The 19,473-nt window shown below is 37.7% G+C and overlaps 1 protein-coding gene across 1 annotated transcript; it reads left to right on the plus strand.

Annotated features, from left to right (window-relative positions):
- The first annotated feature begins 13,300 nt into the window (after positions 1–13,300).
- Positions 13,301–16,902, plus strand: LOC137935112 (uncharacterized). The gene is made up of 2 exons (XM_068779773.1): positions 13,301–15,429; positions 16,845–16,902. Exon 1 carries the CDS (start codon positions 13,447–13,449, stop codon positions 15,361–15,363), a length of 1,917 nt encoding a protein of 638 aa, XP_068635874.1. The 5' UTR covers positions 13,301–13,446; the 3' UTR covers positions 15,364–15,429; positions 16,845–16,902.
- Positions 16,903–19,473: the final 2,571 nt, after the last annotated feature.

Consider the following 19,473-nt stretch of genomic DNA (forward strand, 5'->3'; position numbering starts at 1 on the left):
AAACATAAAACTTAAAAGCAACATCGAAGCAAGATATTGCATACTTTGAACGAGTACATCATGGAGTGATTAAGTCTGACCAAAACTCTTTGGCTAAAAAACTCGAATTTTAGGAGAAAAGGAAAATCAATTCACCTCAATGCACGGAGAGATAATAGGAAAAAAAAAATTTTTGGTAGAACTAATCTTTTGTAATTTTGATATTGATATCTCCAAAAATATAGCTCAGTCACAAATGGTTTATGTCTTGAGAAACTATACTCAAACAACTTTAAATTGATACCTAATTTGACATAAAAAGTTTCGTTCTTGAATCTTTTATGACCTCTTGATTTTCTGCGTTTCGTGGCGTGACCCTTGTTGATTACAATGCAAATATATTTGTAAATATGGATCGGATTGGCATGAAATTTTCTCCTTCTAAAACTAGACTTCGATACCTTTCATCCAAGTATAACTTCTCTTCATAAAATATACTTCTTTTGAGAGAAAAAATGTGATATATTTCATACTCTTTAATCTGGTCAAACTGAGTACTCTTTCTTCTTTGGCCAACCATTGACTTTTCTAAGATCGATATCTCCCTCTAGAAAACTCAAATTGAGAATTTGTTGGATAGGTAAAAAAATAGAGTTACAAATCTTTATTTTGATATATAATTCTCCATATAAAGTCTTGTTCTCGATTGTATCAAATGACTCAAAATTTGAACTTTTCTATTGTTACTAGAACCACTCTTGTTAGCTGACATTTGATGCTTCAAATATTGATTTCTCTTTGTAAAAAAATCAAATTTCAAAAATTCTATTTGTGTTGAAAAATAGATTTTAAGTTCTTCTCATTAATATATAATTTGAAATATGAAAAGTTTAGTATGGAAGTACGAACACCAGGAAAACAACGAGTACTGTGATAGGAAAGAAAGAAAAAATATAGAATAAGAACCTAAACTACTAGATATGATAGATAAAAAAAGGATTACATTATCTTTGTGGGTTGACCAAATCAACTCATTGAACCCGCTTTGATACCACGTTGAATTTTTTTAAAAGAGAAATACTTCACTACGTTGATGTTAACTGAGTGCAATGAGCCTCCATTTTTAATAGAGGAAACAAGTACAATCCAATTACAATTAAACTATCTTTATCCCAGTTACACCCAAAGGTAAACACTAAAAGATAAGTCCTAAAACAATTGAACATCTGAATGTAAATAAAAGACTAACATAACTAAGTGTCAAACCTCCTTCCATGAGACTCTTCTTGGACTTATTAATTCTAACTTCGTGAGACTTCTTACGGTGAAAGTCATGTAAGATTCCTCCATATTTACTTTTCAACAATTTTGACTCTTTCATACGCATGAGGCAGACTCCTAACCTCATGCAAATTCTCAACTTTAACATCCAAACCACTCTTCAACTCTCCTTCTTCGGTTTCCCAATACCCATAAGCCACCAACAATGTATTTTGGCCCATATAGCTTTATGATGTAGATATCACTTAACTAATGGGATAGTGGATTCAAATCTAACATGCAAACAACTCAAATTGAATTTGGGCTATGAACCACTATAAATCATGTGTGTTCGCTATGGGATTAGTTGTATTTGCATAGGGAATTAATTTGGAATCAAAATATAAATAATAATTAACACAAAAAGAAAAAGTACACTAAGTCCAAGTGAAAAAGGAAAAGATTTAGCAGGAGAGTTAACAAACATATTCAACCTATTGCAACCCCCACCCAATGGTCTTGTAGGACGAGGTCTAGTGGAAGGAAAACTCTTAGGCTTATGAAAGATGGACTTCTAGTGAGGCAAGGCTCATCAAAGTAGACGGAGAGTCCTAATAGGATGGAAGTTCGAGGTGGTGATGTTAAGGACGACAGAGCGAAAGGACTCAAAGAGGTGGATTGCATAGGGAACCTTTAGAGAGACTAGGATAGGTTGAGGTGGTGTAGGGGAAGACTTGAGTGGAAGAGTCCTAGTAGATGTAGGACTTGGTGGGACGTGTGGAGTGTTAGGGAAGTTGGGTTGGCATGGCTGAGTGGCCGGTGACTCATATGGTTGGGTGGTAGGATCAAGTAGATGGAACTCGTGATTAGTGGTGGTAAGGTGGATAGTTAAGTTAAGCTGAGAAGATGGGTGGATGAGTAGTGGTAAATAAGGAAGATGGTGGTGAAGGTCGGAAGCTATAGTTAGACGTTAGTGTTGGAAGATAGGGCCCAAACCCAAACGATCAAGGAAGACCCACATATCAAAGTATATTAGAAGATGGGCCCAAACACGTAAGACCAAGGAAGACCCATGGATACAAGAGATAAAGAAGATGAACTCAAGGCCCATAGATCAAGGAGAAGGCCCATAGGCCAACATACATTGATGGCAGGATGGTAAATAAAGGGTCATCTCATAGAGATGGCATTGATGTAATTATGTTAAAGTTATAGGGTTAAAACCCTAAACCCTAAGTCCAGGGGTATTATTGTAACATTGTAGTTTCATAAATCTATAAATAGAGCTTCGGGGGGAGTGTTAGGAAGAGTCAATTCCATAACCCTTCTTCCTCCAGTTTTCTCCCAATGGGTTTCTTTCTTTTTTCCTCCATGAGCTAAATTCATGGAGTCTTGAAAATGAACATGGTATCAGAGCTTTGATTTTTAGGACTCCGATTATGGTTTTTCAGGTTTCATTCTCTTCCGTTTAGGATTAGAAATTTTTTTTTCTCTTTTATTTGTTAGTCTCGTACACTAGTTTGTTTGCTTTCATCTTTTTTATTAAATCATCATCCACCATGCCTGTTCCTCTTTCTCTCCTTCCCCTTTGACGAGATATTCTCTCCAATAGTGACCGACCTTTGCAACCCATCCTCGCAGTCAAGTTCTTAGTCTTCCTCACCTTCGACTTCCTCCTCATCTTCAGTGTCATATTCACTAGATTGTTCGGTCTCTATATCTTCAATATAAGAATCACTGTCATCGCTATCCTGGTTAACGTCGTTATCTGGTCCAAAGTAAAACCCAGTAAAGGAAGGTATCGTTTCCAGTACCGTATGGTGCTGAGGATTTTGCAGTGATTGTTAGTATAATCACAGTAGGGAGAGCAGAAACTTATGCACCCTGAGTCCTGGCAGTTTGGCATATGATGATCTTGGCAGCACTTTGAGGCGTCCTGGTTGATCACCAAGTCGTTCCTTGCTGTTGCCAATGCAAGCATGACCATCAAGAAGGTGGCGACGATTGTGACGTAAACTTTATCCATATTGTTGGCTTCTTCTTTAATTTTTTCTCTTTCGTTTTCTGAGTTGTCGAGAAGCCGTGAGTTGCCGTTTCTGGAACTTGAGAAGTCGTGAGAAGCCGTGAGAAAGCGACAATGTTTCTACTGCTCGACTCTGCATTTTTTTTCGTCGTTCTCTATTCGGCCACGGGGAAAGAAGACCCTCCGCTACCGGAGAAGACGAAGAGGGTTGGAAACTTTCCTTCCGAGTTTCTGTCGAGCTCCTTCGGGCCTTTGTGGGAAAGTTTTCTCCCGCCGAGCGCAATGGGAAACTTTCTTTCCACTGTTTCCGTCGAAGATGCCCGAGGAAGAAGACGGACTATTGCCAAATAAAACTTTTTTCCTAAGTTGGAAGAGTTGATTAAATCAAGCTGTCCTGGCGCAACCTGGACTCGCCCGAGTCAAGCCAACGTTGAGTTAACCCAGCCAACCACTCTTCTGTTCCAGATCGAGTCAACTCAGACCAACTCAGTTCGGGTGAACTCGAACTGGGTCAACCTGACTCGGGCCACTTAATTTGTGCCTCGGTAAATGTGCCCGAGATTTCAGCGCGACTCGGTAAATTATTTTCTGGCTAGATTATTATTTTTGAAGAATTGACAGATTATTCCTTGGTCAACATATTATTTGGTCTAGGTATGTGCATTGGACTAATTCATGGGTTATTTTACAAGGGTTATTTTGGGTCGTGTTAAGTGGGCCCAAGCCAAGCCCATTTAAGTTGTTGATATTGTGTCTCTTTTGATGAGACATTATTATTGAAGAAGACGTAGTCTCATACTATTATTTATTGTCAACCCCGTCAAAAATATCAATTTTTTTTGGTTGGGAGTCCATGACGGAGGAACTTATTGTTATATTTATTGTCTACCCCGTAAAAAATATCAAATTTATTTGTGGTTGGGAGTCCATGACGGCGGAACTTCATCCCTGTCAAAAATATCAAATTTATTTGTGATTGAAAGTCTATGATGGAGGAACTTCATCCTCGTCAAAAATATCAAATTTTTGTGGTTGGGAGTCCCTGACAGAGGAACTTCATCCCCGTAAAAAATATCAAAATTTTGTGGTTGGAAGTCCATGACAGAGGAACTTCATCCCCGTAAAAAATATCATATTTTTGTGGTTGGAGGTTCATGATGGAGAAACTTATTGTTATATTTATATTATTTTTCCCCATTAATATCATATATTACTCTACTTCTTGAGAGTCGTTATCCTGTGGAGGGACACAGTGGTGGAGGTGGACACTTCAGAGCAATGTCTTAGCGGCTAGGAGTGATTTACTCTCACTGATATTATACTAACTGGGCCTCATGAACGAGAGCACCAACTTGAGGGGGAGTGTTGGAAGATGAAGGCATATTATACAAGAACGATTTTATACATCATTTATAGCAAGCTGGGAGTTCATGCTGTTCTCTCACCCCCAGCTTGAGGGGGAGTGTTGGAAGACAGGGCCCAAGCTCACACGACCAAGGAAGACCCACATATCAAAGTGTATTAGAAGATGAGCCCAAGCCCATAAGACTAAGGAAGACCCATGGATCCAAGAGATAAAGAAGATGGGCTCAAGGCCCATGGGCCCACATACATTGATGGCAAGATGGTAAATAAAGGGATAGAGATGGCATTGATGTAATTATGTTAAAGTTCCAGGTTTAAAACCCTAAACCCTAAACCCTAAGTTCAAGGGTATTACTGTAACATTGTAGTTTCATAAATCTATAAATAGAGATTCAGTGGGAGTGTTAGGAAGAATCAATTTCATAACCCTTCTTCCTCCAGTTTTCTCCCAATGAGTTTCTTTCCCTTTTCCTCCATGAGCTAAATTCATTGAGTCCTAAAAATCAACAGTTAGTCACCTCTTGACCTTGTTATCAATAGTCGATTGCCTTAGAATTGATATAAACCAAAGTAGATTGTATTGAATTGATTAAATGACATTGGCACTAGGATCACCTTATCAAAAGACTTGATTTCCCCTATTCGAACTTTTTTCTCTAACTTCTTCCCATACTCAAAACTTTCATATGGTTTGCGTTAGTGCACTCTGTAAGTAAAATGTATTTCACTTACACTAGGTAAAGTGCACAAACTTTCGTTAGTGCCCTCTATAAGTTCATAATGAAAGTGAATTCACTAGGGTATTCACTTTCACTCCATTTACTCATAAAACGAGTGAAAGTGAATTGACACCCTCGTTGAATTACATTGAGCTGTCAAGCTGTCGAAAGGAAGCTGGAGAATTTTTTTTTTGTAACCACTCGCGACCTTCGGCGATTTCACTCGCCCCTTCTGTAACCTCTCCCTAGCACTCGCTGAACCTCTTTTCCTCTCGCCGTCCCCAGCACCGACGAAATAATCATATGTGAGGAGTCAATATTTGTGGTAGCCGAGAGCATTGTTTTTTTCTTCTCTGACCTCCTAAAAGCTTGATGGCTATATACCATGTGTGAATGAGACTACTGGATAAACTCTGTGGAACTGGATCGATGCCATGTTGTTCTTCACAGTAGGATGCTTTTCTCGCCCCCTAACTGGTGCCATCCTGACCCTGGATTCTGCCATCCATACTCTTTGATTTGAAATTTCAAAAGTAAAGAACTTTATGGAAGTTCGAATTTTATCATTGCTATGAGCTACTTGCCTTTTTATTATCATTTCTATGAAGTGAACATGATTCATCCGATTGTTGAGCTGGGTTGAGTGGGAGGAGGTGAAGGAGGGTTAAAAGGCTGGTTGGGTGTTAACAAAATTGCAATAGATTTTGTTACAATTTGGAAATGACTTTGAAGATGATTATTGGTTTTTAAACAGTCTGGGTGCTGCTTTGTCAGTTTATGAATTTGCTAGATGTGCTTTCTTGTTCATCTAGGATCTGGAAGTCCTCTATGTAAAGAGGAAAACAGCGTCGGTTTTGATGTTTCAGCAATCATTTGAGAGAATAATCTCAGTTCGTTGAAGCATATATATATATATGAAAAACCTCCGGTTTTAAGTACTTGCTGGATGCTGCGAAACACTTCAACTTTTTTGCCTTCTAACCATGCAAGCGGTGTTATGCTTAAGATTATCCATGCAGAAAGGACGCTCGAAACCTTCATTTTCCCTGTTTTTAGTTTGGCTCACTATGAAATGCAGAAATGAACTGTAACGCACACTACCGTTGCTGTGGGTTTCAATCTCTTCAAAACTTTTCTAAGAGGTTGCTTGAGAAACCCAAAAGCCAGAACAACTAAAGCTATCCCAAACCACATAAGAATATGATCGAGGATATCCCTCTACATGGCCCAGGCTCGTCCTCACCACACCAAAAGAGCATATCCTTTGATCTATTATCTACCACTTTTCTCCTTTTCCCAATCCCAAAACACTTTAGAGGTTGAAATCGTGCAAACGGGAATCAGGCACTCTCCGATATCTTTCCATGGAAATGTCCCTGGGAGATGTGTAAAAGTAGGGCGACAATTGCAGGAGCAAAAGCAGTCCGCCAGGCATATGCCATGGTATAACCCTCTCCAGGGCATATACTACTGTATGTCTCCAATTCCTTAGGCTTATAAATCTCTCTAGGGCAGTCCAAGGCATTTCAAGCAGCGATGTGGCGACCGGAACCTGTGAGCGACCCAGTTGTAGGGCTTCCCTCCTTTGGCAGACGATCATGGTGAAGTTAAAAGTCGAAAGCAAATTAACTGCCACTCCCCCTACGATGGCCCCGCCAAAGGAGAGTTGCCCTATAACTGTGTCTGCTCTTAGTATGTCATCAGTGCCACCAGTGCATGTTTAGCGTCGCCCAAGGTAAGGTTAGTCCTCTGACAGGGAAGGCATCTTCTTCCGCTACTTGGTGCACATTTGGCTTAATTCGCTGTTTATCGACCACCTCTTAAAGCTGTTTCTTCTCTCAGCGGTGAATGTAGTTAACTAAAAATAATGTTTCTGTTTCCTACCTTCTCTTCCTCCATATGTTTCTATCCAGAAAAAAATACTCACTCCCATAAGACACAGCAAATCAAATGGTTTTTGAAAGAAGCTTCCCTTAGTCAAGTAAGATATACTGTATGAGCCTCTATTTTTCAGAGGTTTACTTAGTTTTTATACCTTTCATGGAGTTAGGTTTTGTTAATCCATAGACTAACAATGGGACTGGTCCCTTTCATCATTTATGGAGGTTGAATGCAACACGTCTTCTCCTGTGTTGAATGAGATGAGAGATACTATACTTGAGCTAAATATTTCAAGGATATGAAACTTCTGAGATCACCACAAGATAAAATACAACCTGGAACTATGACTACTCCAACATTTAAAACAGCACCTTCTTTGAACTTGGTAAGGTGTAGGTCTATTTCACCTACTAGTTACCTGGCCAAATCTGGCAACATGGTTGAATTCCTTTGTTTAGTCAAATAATTAGAGGCTTATGAAGGAGGGTTATGTGAAAGATGAGTGTACGTTCCTTTCAAAATGACTAGTTGAAATTATGGGCTACCTTCCCAAGTTATAAGCATTGGATATCTCTAATCTCATAACTTTGTAGCATTATTATGGGTTCAATTCTGCTGAAATGGCATAAGGGTGTAACATTGCAACAACCAATGAAAGTTTGTCATATAAGAAGAGATATATTAGAAGATTACATGGGAATGTTGGGTGGGAAGAAAGCAGTACCAAATTCCATCATCATTGAAAATGAATCTTGGAAAGCCAAATTAAAATTTGGCAGAACTAAATTGAATTTACTGGAGTTAACTTACAAATAGCCAAGTTTTGAATGAATTTATGTTCTTAACAAAAATACCCAACTTCTAATAGAATTTGGGTATCCGCCAGATTCATTTTAGCTCTACCAAATGTAATCTTACTTCCTATAGATTCATTTTCAACGATAGTAAGTTTTTTGTAACTTTTTTTCACACTTGACAGCTCCATGTGAGCTACCAACAAATATCTTCTTATCATTTGCAAAGTCACAGGACATGAGGAAGACAACCATTCATAATAATGCTAAGTTTAGAACCATGACCTTTGAAGAATTGTTAAGTATTCTTGTAACTTATGAGATGGAACTGGAAGAAAAGGGGAATAACAACATAGGAGAAAAAATCTTGCTCTAAGGGAAAATCAGGTGTGAATTGATGTACTAGAGCAAACTCCAATGAGGTGAGATTCATTATTGGACACAAAGATATCAGAAGAAGAAAAACTTTAGAAAGACCCAAAGAAAGGAAACAAACATAAATCTTTTCAAAGAACTGATGTTTGTTTGAGTGTGGCAAGGTAGGGTAGAGAATAAACAAATGCCCAAATCTCAAGGAAAGATCACCATCCACAAGCAAAGACCCCAAGAATAAAAATAAGAAGGTATTGATCTCAACTTGTGATGCATTGGAAGATGAATTCAGCCATTCCAAAGAAAAAGAAAGTGATATGGGGGACTGGTGGGCTTAGAAGATTATGATTCCCCCACTTCAGAAGAGTAAGTGATTCGGATTATGAAAATGAGCTTGAATATGTACTTTGAAAACATTGTGATAACCCAAAAATTCAACAACAAAAATATGGAACCCCAAAGAAAATGTTGGAGCTAATGGTTTCCCAAAGGGACCCAATTTAATTGGGACGTCAAAAGGATGCTCATTTTTTATTTTTATAGGTAAGTCTTCGGCCAAGGCGCCAAAAACTTAAGGATGTTAGATAGTGGATACTCAAGGCACATGACCAGTGATACAAAGAAGTTCGTGGAACTTACATCAAAAGATGATAATAGAAAAAGTACCATAAAATGAATAGACAAAACAGATTCCTCTAACTCTTTCTATGCGATGAATACTTTATTAAAGGGTTGATGCATGATTTGCTAAACATAAGTCAGTTTTGTGCAAAGGCAGTATTGTTACATTTGAAAAAGATTTGTGAATTTTATAGACTTACCATGTACTTGTGCTATATGTTTGGCTTCTAGCATAGATGAATTTTGGTTATGGCACAAGCAACTAGGACAAATAGGAATTGACTCTTAAATAATTTGACAAAAAAAACTTGGTGATAGGACTACCATACCAAAAATTTACAAGGAAAAAACCTTGTTATTTTTGCCAACTTGGAAAGCAACACAAGACTTACATTTAATTCCACAAATTTAGTCTCTACCACAAGACTACTTCAACTAATCCATATTGATTTAGTTGGATCTACATGAAACTTAAGCGTAAATGATAAGCGCCATGTTAGGTTCTAGGGTTGCATATTTAGAGAACTTAGGATTTGTAGGTAGAAGGTGGGAGAAGAAGAGAAGAGAGGAAAAGTGAGGAAAGGAGAGAGATCGAGTAGGAGAGAAAACAAAAGAGATTAGAGAGAATTAGGGTTGAGGGCACATTGTGATGCTCTCTTCCGCACACCTTTATTTATAGTCTTGAAGGAATAAAACCCTAGTACATGAGTAAAGTAAAAGGACTTAAAGAATTGACATAATTACATCATCATACCTCTCACTCTCTAAATTACACAAAGTGCCACTATCTTCTTTAACCTGCCATACCTTGCTGGTAGTGGATGATTACTTTATGCTCACTTGGGTAGACCTTCTAGTCAACAAGGATGGTGTTTTTTCCTGCCTTCATTATAACCACACACACACACACACACGAGCATACAATTTACCTCATATATTTTGAGTGAAAGTTGTAAATATGACTTGTTATATCATAAACTGCGCAAGTATTAGGCCCCTTATGAAGAAAACTCCTTATGACTTGTATACGGGTTCCCTTCCCAACAAAAGTTATTTTAGAACCTTTGGATGAAAAGTATTCAAACTCAAATAACTAAAAGAAAGATTAGGTAAGTTTGATTCACTGATGTAGAAAATTTTTTAGGTTATTAATCTCATAGCAAATCTTATAAAATTTATAAAAAAACCATTATGAGAGTCGAGGAGTCGGTACATGATGAATTTGAAGAGTCAAATTCATCAAATGAAACACCAACTCCAATATCTGATATTGAAGAGGAAACCCCTCTAGAATCATCAAATGGTTCCCTACCTCAAGGCCAAAAGCTTAATGAGAATGCATAGAACATAGATGTTGAAACTGAGGATTCCATTATGTATAATCATAATAGAAAAGGATTAAGGAGTGAGAAGAATAAGAAGAGTTGTGGAGAGAAGGATTTAGGAGGAGAAGAGGAAGAGTGGCGAATTTGGAGAAAAGAGGAGGAAGAATAAGGTAATGGACTTAGCCCAAACCCTCCCCCTTAAGCTCTATTTATAAATGATAAAAAAGTACCAATATTACAATTATACCCTTCACCCTAGTAAGAGTGAAGAAAAGACAAGAAACATAAAATAATTACATCAATGACACTCCAACATATTCATATCTTCTAATACTCCCCCTCAAGCTAGGAGTTAATGGCAATGATCCAAGTTTGAAATAAATAACATAGATATAGTAAGAATCTTCTCCATCACGGTGTCCCAAGGATAAATACGCAACCGGGCACAAACTCTCAAAGGGTAGAAATGGGTGATAAGTCGAAACTAAACTCAAATAATTTCAAACAAATATACTGATAATAATCACTAAAGTGGGTAAAACCTGTCATCACAAGATGGTAAAAAGCCAAGGGTACCAATAAAAAGTCTCAATTGACTTAAAAACACCAATAATAAAAAGGACCAACCATAGCAACGCACCAAAAAGGGTTGGCTAAAGGGGGAAAATGAGAGTCAAATAAAGGATGGTAGGAGAAAGACTGCCAAATAATAAAAGAGTAATGGGGAATTAATAGGAAGATAAGATGAAGAAGAAAAAAAAACATAAATTAAATACATCAATGATACTCCAGCATATTTATATCTTCCAATAATAGAAAACCAAGAACATCCTAAGGAGCCAAAAAATTATAGGATTATGGTTAATCACCTTTTAGAACAAATCATTGGTAACCTATTGGCTAGAATTATAACAAGAAGAACAACTCATGAACACATGGCAAACAATGCCTTCTTTTCTCAATTAGAGCAAACAAACTTTGTTGAAGCTAAAAAGATGACTTATGGATAATGGCACTGCAAGAGGACCTAAACCCATTTGAAAAAAATGAAAAAATCAACTTTAGACTCTAATATCTAGACCCTAAAATCAACAAGTAAAATAAAATGGCTCTTTAGGAACAAAGTTGATGAAAAAATAGGATTTTGAGAAACAAAGCTACGTTAGTTGCCAAAAGGTTAGTTGCAAAAGTTACAACCAAGAAGAAGGAATTAACTTATAAAAAACATATGCACCCATAGCTAAAGCTAGAAGCAATTAGAATACCCTAGGCTATATTTATCACACAAACTTCAAATTGTACCAAATGGATGTCAAAAGTGTATTTTTAAATAGATACATACAAGAGGAAATTTATGTAGAGCCACCTGAAGTCTTTAAGGATATTTAGCAAACCAAACTATGCACATAAATTGTAATAGGCATTATATGTTTGAAGCAAACTCCTAGATCTTGGTATGAAAAACTTAGTGAATTCTTAGAGAAAAATGGTTATAAGAGAGGTAGTGCATATAAAACATTACTCACCAAGAACATGATCAAAGTTTAATCATTGTCCAAATATATGTGGATGATATCATATTTGGCTCTCCTAACACCTCCACATGCGAAGAGCCAATTTTTTTTTTCTACTCCCCCTTTTGTTCTTATACTTGAGCACATGTTGCATATCATAAAGCCAAGAGAAAGGCTGCACAATCAAACAACCCACCTATAACTAGTCCCTGTAGACCATGTGAAGCTCGACTAAAGGGAAGATTCTCATAATCAGGTAGGGACAATCAAAATGGTGGAAAGGCTAGTGAGAATCAATGATGAGAGTGACTTTGTGTAAAAATTCTAGCAATGAAAAACCTCCCTTTAGACAAGAAGAAAGGCCAATTTGCGACCAACCCGGTACATCTTCCTTTAGTGATATACATGAAACATTGTTAATGTGAAGTTGGGTATGTAAGAGTGGGTCCTTGGTCCCACTTAATCGGTTAACCTTTTTGGATTATATTGGTTAGGTGCTTACATGGTATCAGATCAAGTTTCGCCCGTCCCACCTTCGAATCCCCGTGCACACGGGGACTTTGCATTTGCATTTGGTTTGGCACGGGGTGTGTCCTTGGTCCCACTTACAAGGTCCAAAGCCCATGGTAAAATAACTAGCCATCTTAGAAAAAAAAATTAACTAATAAACTCAATATATTTATTTTCACATGTGGGATATGGTTAACCGTTAACAATATATCAAACTCGAGGACGTTGGCGTTGGATGTTAATCTAGGTGTACATTCTCACCGGCCAGAATGGTTGAAAACGGTGAAATATTCTTCTCCACAGCCATCATTGAGAGACGTGAGGAGAGACTTTCTTTTTCAGCTTTATGTGACAGATGTCATAATGGACTTTAAGGCAAGGCCATGAGAGTCAAGCTAGCAGAATTATTCGATAAATGATAACGACTTGTGTCGACGACCTTGACCCACGTTTGAGGCACCACTTCCGTTTATAGAAGTCTAATTTGTCTTCACTGTTTACCAGTTCTTAAAAAAAAGTAAAAATGGAGTACAGTTGTTTATTGCTCTGATGATACCTTCAACAAAGATGTAAAAGATGACATTTGGAGTATGCTAATGTTGCCGTTTTGGGCACCCAAAACTTTGTCCATTTCTTGTTTCAATTAAGAAACGGAATTTAAAACAGAGTTCACAGCAGAACTGTAACCATGGAGCCGGCTGAAGGTGAGGACTCTTCGGCCGTTTCTTTCACTGTGTTTTTGAAACGTGATCAAAAGTAAGACAATTTCTTCAGTGGTAATCTGGTTTTTACTATGGTCAATTCGATCGTCTGCCTCGCCCTTTTTTTCTTCTTAAACCCGAATTCTGAAAAGAAAACTACTGTAATTCTACTAAAACAAGATGACGATCAGTATGAAACATGGCGCCAGACTCCCAATCTGACCGTTTCTTAGGAGTTCCCACCAACCAAGTCTAAACAACCAGAAAGCAAATACCCTTGTGAGCGACAACAAATACCCAGCGGACAATGGAAGGAGATGGTAGAGAGCCTAGAGAAAAACGGAGTCCCTAGTGGTGTGAGGGCGGCTCATAGAGAAGAAAAATGCAAGGAGAAGCAACCGGAGCCTGCTTCCATGGCTGCTGCACGGCGTCTTTGCTCAGCTTAACGGAGCCCCCCAAGCCTAAAGTTCCCACAACATCCGCAGCCTCGCGCTCCAACTTCGCCGCCTCAAGTGCTTCCTCTATCTTCCCTGATACCCAATTCACCAACCATGAGTCCCTCCCTTCCTTGCCTGAAGCTTTCTTCAATTTCACCGAGGCTTATCCACAGTACGCAGTGACCGAGCAAGCTGATTGTATACGGGCGGACGAGTTCTACCACTTGTCTCAGTCCAATCAGGTCTGCCTTGATTATATTGGGTTTGGTCTCTTCTCTCATTCCCAGCATCAGACCTCCTCAGGTACTGCTTCTACTTCCTCTCCCCCGCCTCAGAGTCCTATTTCGCAGTCCTCTTTCTTTGACATATCCTACAAGGCCGTGAGCCTCAACTCTCAGATACTCTATGGTACCCACGAGACTCCTCTGGAATCAGCTCTCCGGAAACGGATAATGAATTTCCTGAATATATCTGAACAGGAATATGGAATGGTCTGTACAGCCAATTCGGCATCCGCCTTTAAATTGTTGGCGGAATCTTATCCTTTTCAAACAAATCGGAGGCTTCTAACAGTTTATGATCACGATAATGAAGCAGTAAATGGAATGGTAGAAACATCCCAGAAGAGAGGAGCAAGAGCTGTGTCTGCCAGTTTTTCTTGGCCAAGTTTGAGAATCAATACCGCAAAATTGAGAAAGATGGTTACGGGCAATAAGAAGAAGAAGAGGAAAGGATTGTTCGTCTTCCCACTTCATTCTAGAATGACTGGAAGCCGGTACTCATATTTGTGGATGACTATGGCACAAGAGAAAGGGTGGCATGTTCTGCTCGACGCTTGTGCTCTCGGACCCAAGGACATGGACACATTAGGTCTGTCCTTCTTTAAGCCAGATTTCCTGATATGTTCTTTCTTCAAGGTTTTCGGAGAAAACCCATCAGGATTTGGATGTCTATTTGTGAAAAGATCCAGCAGTTCAGCCGTTGAAGCATCGACTGTGGCTAAAAGCATCGGGATTGTGAGCATTATTCCGGCAAAGCAGTTCTCTAACCTCCCTGAAGATTCCTCGGGTACAGATTTTGAGAGCCACAATTCGAAAGCCAAATTACCGGAAGAAAGTCGAGCAGTGACCGGCGCGGAGCCTGCCCAAACGAGTGATGGGCAGTGCCGGTCTCTAGGCTCTAGCAGGAGGCAATCCGAAGTAGGAGAAGCATCTGAATTATCATCTGAGATCGTCGCGTTAGAGAAACCAGATTCAGTGCAAACTGGGAAAAGCCCCATAAAAGGCGCAGAAACTGATGAGAGCTTCAAAATCGAGTGCAGAGGCTTGGACCACGCAGATTCTTTGGGACTCGTTCGCATCAGTTGCAGAGTCCGATTTCTGGTGAACTGGTTGGTACTCGCATTACTGAAACTTCGGCATCCTCATTCAGAGACTGGGCATCCTTTAGTAAAGATTTATGGGCCAAAGATCAAGTTCGACAGAGGCCCCTCCGTGGCTTTCAATGTGTTTGATTGGAAAGGGGAAAAAATTGAACCAGCTCTTGTACAGAAGCTAGCAGACAGGAGGAACATTTCTTTAAGTTACGGGTTCCTACAGAACATCTGGTTCTCAGAGAATTATGAACAAGAAAAGCAAAATGTCCTCGAGAATAGGACCAACAAATTAGTGATTCCAGGAGGCAAGAAGATGGGCAAATTTGGTACTGGAATCACCGTGGTTACTGCTGCAATTGGGTTTCTTGCAAATTTCGAGGATGCCTACAGGCTTTGGGCATTTATAGCGAAGTTCTTGGATGCAGATTTTGTGGAGAAGGAGAGATGGAGATATGTTGCTCTCAATCAAAAGACTATTGAAGTTTAAACTGGACAAGTCTCTCAATCAAAAGACTGTTCAAGTTTAAACTGGACAACTCTCCTTGCAAACGGGGTAAACAGTTTTTATTCGAATTTCAGATGAATTATTCAATTGTTCTTTGAAATTACAGAATGAATAATGTCTGAAAACGTTGCTCAGAACAATAAGCATAATGACAGCTAGCAGGATTTCCAGAAGGGAAATCCATTTTGAAATTGTGATTTGACATTGTTGTCTATTTCTTTGTTGTCTTGAATATACAACCCTCAAATCTTTGATTGAGCTCAATTTGATTCTGAAAATGTCTACTCTTGTTCAAGTTTCCTGCCAAAGTCACAGAGCAAACTGGCGGAAATGACAAAATGAGATGGGTAGGTTAGCTCTATTGTATGCTACTCAAAAACTTATATACATGATTCTATTTAGGTCACAGAATTGTGTTTTTCTAACTCAATAACTTACAAAGAAGAAGAGCTCAACCAGAGTATTTCTGAATTTTCCAAAAGCCCAAGCATGGACAAGACATAACACATTTACAACATCAACAACTTTTATAATCATGACATACACTATCCAAGAATTAGCAGCAAGTGGAATATTTGATTTAATTAAATTGATCATACAATAGGAGAATTGGACTTGGAAACATTAACAAACCTCTATATTGTACTTCCAATAATCCACCAAAGAGATACAAGCTCATTGTTGTTTGATGAAGTAGCCAAATCTATTCTCCTACCTAACAAGCTACAGAACAAAACTATGAACTAATTTTGGAAATTTCTGTGACATATTACAGTGTAAAAGTGGATAGAACTCTAGGAAATATTTATAATACATACTCTCTACTATTGCCTATTGATCGATCATTCTAATACTAGATAAAAATGTATATATTTATAAAGCATGAGATTTTCTCTCTAAGTGTTTTAACATATTTGAAAAAATGTATATGATTTTTTTAAATATGTACGAATGCAAAGTACGTCCCAAAGCTTTTTCACAAGTTCAAGTGGTATTTTAGTTTTGGAAAAAAGTTAAAGCTTGTATTATGATTTCATAACCTTTGTATGCGATGATTTTAAGTATGGTTTTTAACACATGAGGTATCCTAAAGCTCTAATGTATAGAAGTGTTTAAATATCAGAATTTTGGATGGCTATCTACTTACATAGACTAGAGTTCTTGAGATTTATAATTTGGACTTAACTCTATGTCTTCAATTCTTCACGGTCGTTTTTGCTTCGGGTCTTGACTTGGTCACTTGATTTATCATTCTCTTTGTTTGAGCTTTGCCATAGAGCGCACAATGTAGGTGCTGGAATGTTTTGTGTCTAATCACATTGATGATACCGTTAGTAGCACAAGTTTAAGCTACCCATTTTGTTATCATCAGAATACTGGAGACCAACATGATTTTTCTAGAGGTCTAACACCATGTAGCTTGATTGTTTGTTAAATGAACACTTCAAAAACTTTCCTTGTAGTATATGCGTATGCGAGAGGATAAAGGTGTGTATAGTTGGAGGATCGGTTAACCACTACCAACACAAAATTATATCCATGGGAGATTAGCTTGGCTATGTGATCTATATAGATATCGTATCATATCCGATCGGGATTGGTAAGGGCTGCAGTAACCTTGCTGGTAATGTTGTTTCATACTTCTATTGCTAACATTTTGGGTACTCTACCACATAGCTTCACCTAATTTGTTAAGCTTGGCTAGAAAATGATTCGTTTAAATCAAAGTTTACCTACAAAGGAACCCTATCGAGATTGGTAAGGGCGGCAGTAACCTTGCTGGTAATGTTGTTTCATATTTGTATTGCTAACATTTTGGGTACTCTACCACATAGCTTCACCTAATTTGTTAAGCTTGGCTAGAAGATGATTCATTTATATCAGAGTTTACCTACAAAGGAACCCCACAGTTCCTATTGTAAGAAGGCATAAAACTCAGCCAAAAGGATAGTTTTAATTGTTGAAGTTTTGGAGACCATCATGCACACTTCGTGTCACTAAAAACCTTTATGTTATTTATATTTAGCTTTTGTGCTAGTATCCTCTTGTATAAGTTTGATTAGGGCTAATATGCATGCATCTTGTTGTTGCTTTCAACTGCCTTATATACTCTAATTGGGGAAGGGTTAGTATTGCCAACTTTGGTTGTGGTCCTTCCCTAGAGAGTGAGTCAACTACTACATTTGCATTATTAGGTTCCATGAGGATCAAATGTTTTGGGTGAATAAGTTTGTTAACTTTATTACCAAATATTTCCTCTTTTATCACTTTGGCGTTATGTGTTTGTACTTTTTATAAATTTGTTTTCACAAATTGAATTTAAACTAAGATTTATGCAAAAAAAATAAACCTTCAATAAACAAAATTAATTTATAGTGGTTCTTACCCAAACTGAGGTTGTTGTGTCCACTTTCAACGTGTTTCCAACTTTGAGTTTCACTAAAATAAATAAACAAATTACATTAGCTGTTTGATGAAGTAACCAAATCTATTCTCCTACCTAACAAGCTACAGAACAAAAATATGAACTAATTTCGGAAATATCCATGACATATTACAGTGTAAAAGTGGATAGAACTCCAGGAAATATTTATAATACATACTCTCTACTATTGCCTACTGATTGATCATTCCAATACTAGATAAAAATGTATATATTTATAAAGCATAAAATTTTCTCTCTAAGTGCTTTAACATGTTTGAAAGATGTATATTATATTTTTAAAATATGTATGAATGCAAAGTACATCCCAAAGTTTTTTCACAAGTTCAAGTGATATTTTAGTTTTGGAAAAAAGTTAAAGTTTGTATTATGATTTCAAAACCTTTGTATGCGATGATTTTAAGTATGGTTTTTAACACATGAGGTATCCTAAAGCTCCAATGTATAGATGTGTTTAAATATCAGAATTTTGGATGGCTATCTACTTACATAGACTAGAGTTTTTGAGATTTATAATTTGGACTTGACTCTATGTCTTCAATTCTTCACTCATCTTTGTTTTGTAAGTTTTTCACGGTCGTTTTCGCTTCAGGTCTTGACTTGGTCACTTGATTTATCATTTTCTTTGGTTGAGCTTTGCCATATACCGCACAATGTAGATACTGGAATGTTTTGTGTCTAATCACATTGATAATATTGTTAGTAGCACAAGTTTAAGCTACCCATTTTGTTATCATCAAAATACTGGAGACCAACATGATTTTTCCAGAGGTCTAACACCATGTAGCTTGATTGTTTGTTAAATGAACACTTCATAAACCTTCCTCATAGTATATGTGTATGCGAGAGGATAAAGGTGTGCATAGCTGGAGGATCGGTTAACCACTACCAACACAAAATTATATCCATGGGAGATTAGCTTGGCTATGTAATCCATATAGATATCATATCATATCCCTATCGGGATTGGTAAGGGTTGCAGTAACCTTGCTGGTAATGTTGTTTCATACTTCTATTGCTAACATTTTGGGTACTCTACCACATAGCTTCACCTAATTTGTTAAGCTTGGCTAGAAAATGATTCGTTTAAATCAGAGTTTACCTACAAAGGAACCCTATCGGGATTGGTAAGGGTTGCAGTAACCTTGCTGGTAATGTTGTTTCATACTTCTATTGCTAACATTTTGGGTACTCTACTACATAGCTTCACCTAATTTGTTAAGCTTGGCTAGAAATTGCTTTATTTAAATCATAGTTTACCTACAAAGGAACCCCATAGTTCCTATTGTACGAAGGCATGAAACTCTGCCAAAGGATAATCTTAATTGTTGAAGTTTTGGAGACCATCATGCACCCTTCATATCGCTAGAAACCTTTATGTTATTTATATCTAGCTTTTGTGCTAGCATCCTCTTGTATAGGTTTGATCAAGGCTAGTATGCATGCATCTTGTTGTTGTTTTCAACTGCATTATATACTTGATTTGGGGAAGGGTTAGTATTGCCAACTTTGGTTGTGGTCCCTTCCTAGAGAGTGAGTCAACTACAACGTTTGCATTATTAGGTTCCATGAGGAACAAACCAAGAGAAAGAGAAGCGGGTTTTGGGTGAATAAGTTTGTTAACTTTATCGCCAAATCTTTTCTCTTTT

Source organism: Aristolochia californica, unplaced genomic scaffold, assembly GCF_029961685.1.
Source record: "Aristolochia californica isolate CCGP_79_NKW_82.1479 unplaced genomic scaffold, dmAriCali1.0.hap1 SCAF_6, whole genome shotgun sequence".
NCBI lineage: Eukaryota > Viridiplantae > Streptophyta > Magnoliopsida > Piperales > Aristolochiaceae > Aristolochia > Aristolochia californica.

What these genes read in the sequence shown, in the direction of transcription:
- LOC137935112 (XM_068779773.1), top strand. Translation starts at nt 13,447, where the DNA reads ATGCAAGGAGAAGCAACCGGAGCCTGCTTCCATGGCTGCTGCACGGCG.